Raw genomic sequence first — 2,645 nt, 5'->3', positions numbered from 1 at the left:
GGATTTCCCTCCACCACCTGAAACTTGAATTTTCAAAAAATTGTGTCTTTAAAATTGGCCTCTGCCCATCTCTTAGAATCTGTAGGATGTTATGAATACAAGGAGAAAGGTAGATATAGCAATAGCAGCGTTCATTTGATAAAATGCTAATTGACTGAGTTAGGTTGGTCCAAGCAGGAAAATACTAGGCTGAATTGGTATCATGACATAAAGACCAAGGTCCACACATCATAACCTCGAGACAAATGTTCCCCCGTTCAGCCCACCACGCTGTCCGATAATATAAACACACATGCAAACCACGATCTATTCACGCTCAAGACTAAGCTTTAAAACCTAACCTTTGGCAGTTTATCTATTGCCATCAACATGTGGTTGGAAATCGTGTCAGGGAGATAGGGGTTCAACTCCTGCTTACTACAGGGACCAACATGTCTCAAGCAACCTCGGTGCGTTCATCCAAGATGTAAGAAATTCTCATCAACATAATTATTGAAAGTACAAAACCCATCTTTCTTTCCCATTAAAGATTGAAATAGCCTGTGCCAAGTTCTGGAATAGTACAAATGAGGAAAAAGCAACCATGTAATAAAAGGCGGAGGGGGACACTTCGTAGCAGCCACTGGCTGCCGCTTGTCCCCTCAACAGGTTATGATTTAAGGCACATGAATGTTTTTAGCGAGTGAACTTGACTGTTTTCCACAATCTGCTCAGCCACTGTGTGGTGTGTTTTAGTTGTGGTTAAATAGCTACTCCCAATAATGAGCTCTTAAATCGTTGAGTTGAAAACCTTGAAAACTTTCACGATTTTTTTTTTTTTTTTTTTTTTTTTTTTTACATCAGCATAATGAACCGCTTGGATCAGTATGATGAGTTCTACCCAGCTTTCCAATCAATGATTTCCGAATTGAAGAAGCTGTTAAGTGAGTAACGGTTTTTTTTTTTGTTTGTTTGTTTGTTTTTTTTAATATGGGGCAGAAGACAAAATCTTTCTGGATAAATGTAGATAACGATGTAGCTTTTCTTTGGTTCCTTTTTGATTTTGTTTCATTTTATTTAATTTTTTTTTTCATTTTCGGCTGTAGTTTACTTGTTTTTCTGATAAGGAAGCCAAACTTAAAGTTTACAAAGGATCAGCTGGGATGACGGTGATTTCCTGTTTATGTCGTGTAGATTAAAATAAATGAATTTGTAAGAGTTTTTCTTTTTTAGTTTGAAAATATTGTCCTTTCCCTTCGTAACATATGGTTTTGAATTATGCAGGAAACCCACTAAAGGTTTAGAAGCCATAACTGTATTCAGAAGCTTTTTTGTGGGAAAATGGGAAGGTTGATGGGATCTTTCACTTAGAAGTAAAATCGGCCTATTTAATGTTTAAAAGCCTATGAGGATGTTATTTGTAAGTCATCTACTGTTTACAGTCAAGTCGCCCGGAACCTGAGTCATGTCGCCCAAAATTTTAGTCAAGTCACCCAAAGAAACAAATACTTTTAAAAATCGGTTCGTTTCCAACCTGGTGGTAGATTAGCACCCGCCGTTCAAACATCCAGTGATGATCAAAACCCCCGTAAACAGAAGTCGATTGTCGCGTGGGAGTCGTTACTCAAACGTATTTCAATTCCAACGATATGTTCGTTTTCTGTGCAGTTAAAGTCTTTGTGGTGCTTTTAGAAATTAAAATTAAGTTCCTCAAGCTTACGAAACGTCCGTGAGTACGCAACGAGTGCATACCAAACGAAAAACGCTGCATTTTGTTAAAAACAAACAAAGCTTTTAGAAATAATTTAAAGAGCACTTTCATAATAAAGATTTCTGAACTTTATTGCTTATTACAGTCTGCAAGGCTGATGTTTCAAGTATTTGTTTCTTTGGGCGACTTGTCTTTTTTGGGGCGACATCACTCGGGTTCCAGTCGAGATGACTCATGGGTGACTTGATCGGTTACTGTTGCTACCATCATGTACAGATATTTCTGCTTTACCATTGTAGGAGTTCAAGACATGGATGAAATTGTAACAGCCGTGACAGCGCTCGTCAAGTTTCCACCTTATTGACTTTACCAAGTTTTACTTATAACTCTTTTATGTTTAAAACAGTATTAATTCCTGAGCAGATGCCAAAGCTGCATGTTCCCCATATTACTCTGTTTTAACTGTCTTGTGTTGATTTTCACTCAATAAACTGTTTAGGCCAGGACCCAAACCGCCAGATATAGTGGGCTTCCTTTTAATTTCAGGTATACAAACTATGTTAATCATATCGCATCATAAGAATTTGAATTTTTTTTTGATAAACCACACATTTTTGTACGTTTTTCATTGCTTATTGGAAATCAGCCAATAACCCTCTCAACTCCACTGTAGTCTTTCCACTTCCTCTGCCTGCCTTTCTGTTGTCCTTTGAGCACCCAGTGAAAAGCAGGACAGCAGAGCTGCATTCGTACCTAGCTAGGATGATTCTTACCCTTTGAGTTGAGTCATTTCATACCCATACTAAACCAAGTTAGCATGCAATAATTTCAAAAATAGGTCTGCACCTCATATATTTATTTATTACAAATTCACTCCACAAGAATACACAAACAATTAGTATTAATTACAATTAAGGTTAATAAAAACCATAAAAGGAAAAATTGTGGAGGAGAC

At 37.2% G+C, this 2,645-nt stretch overlaps 1 protein-coding gene across 13 annotated transcripts in view; it reads left to right on the top strand.

Moving 5' to 3' along the window:
* LOC111328362 (centrosomal protein of 70 kDa) overlaps positions 1–2,212 on the top strand; it is a 28,060-nt gene extending 25,848 nt beyond the window's left edge. For 12 of the 13 annotated variants that reach the window (XM_088741840.1, XM_088741832.1, XM_088741836.1 and 9 more), the window contains 2 exons: positions 844–923; positions 1,990–2,212. In XM_088741840.1, the coding sequence (XP_088597966.1) occupies positions 844–923; positions 1,990–2,054 (145 nt within the window). In that variant the 3' untranslated portion in view covers positions 2,055–2,212. The other variant, XM_088741846.1, reaches the window with a different exon arrangement.
* Positions 2,213–2,645: the final 433 nt, after the last annotated feature.

The sequence above is a fragment of the Stylophora pistillata genome, chromosome 12 (assembly GCF_964205215.1).
Source record: "Stylophora pistillata chromosome 12, jaStyPist1.2, whole genome shotgun sequence".
NCBI lineage: Eukaryota > Metazoa > Cnidaria > Anthozoa > Scleractinia > Pocilloporidae > Stylophora > Stylophora pistillata.
Note: the sequence above shows the minus strand (reverse complement) of the source record. Positions and strands in the feature narration are given on the sequence as shown.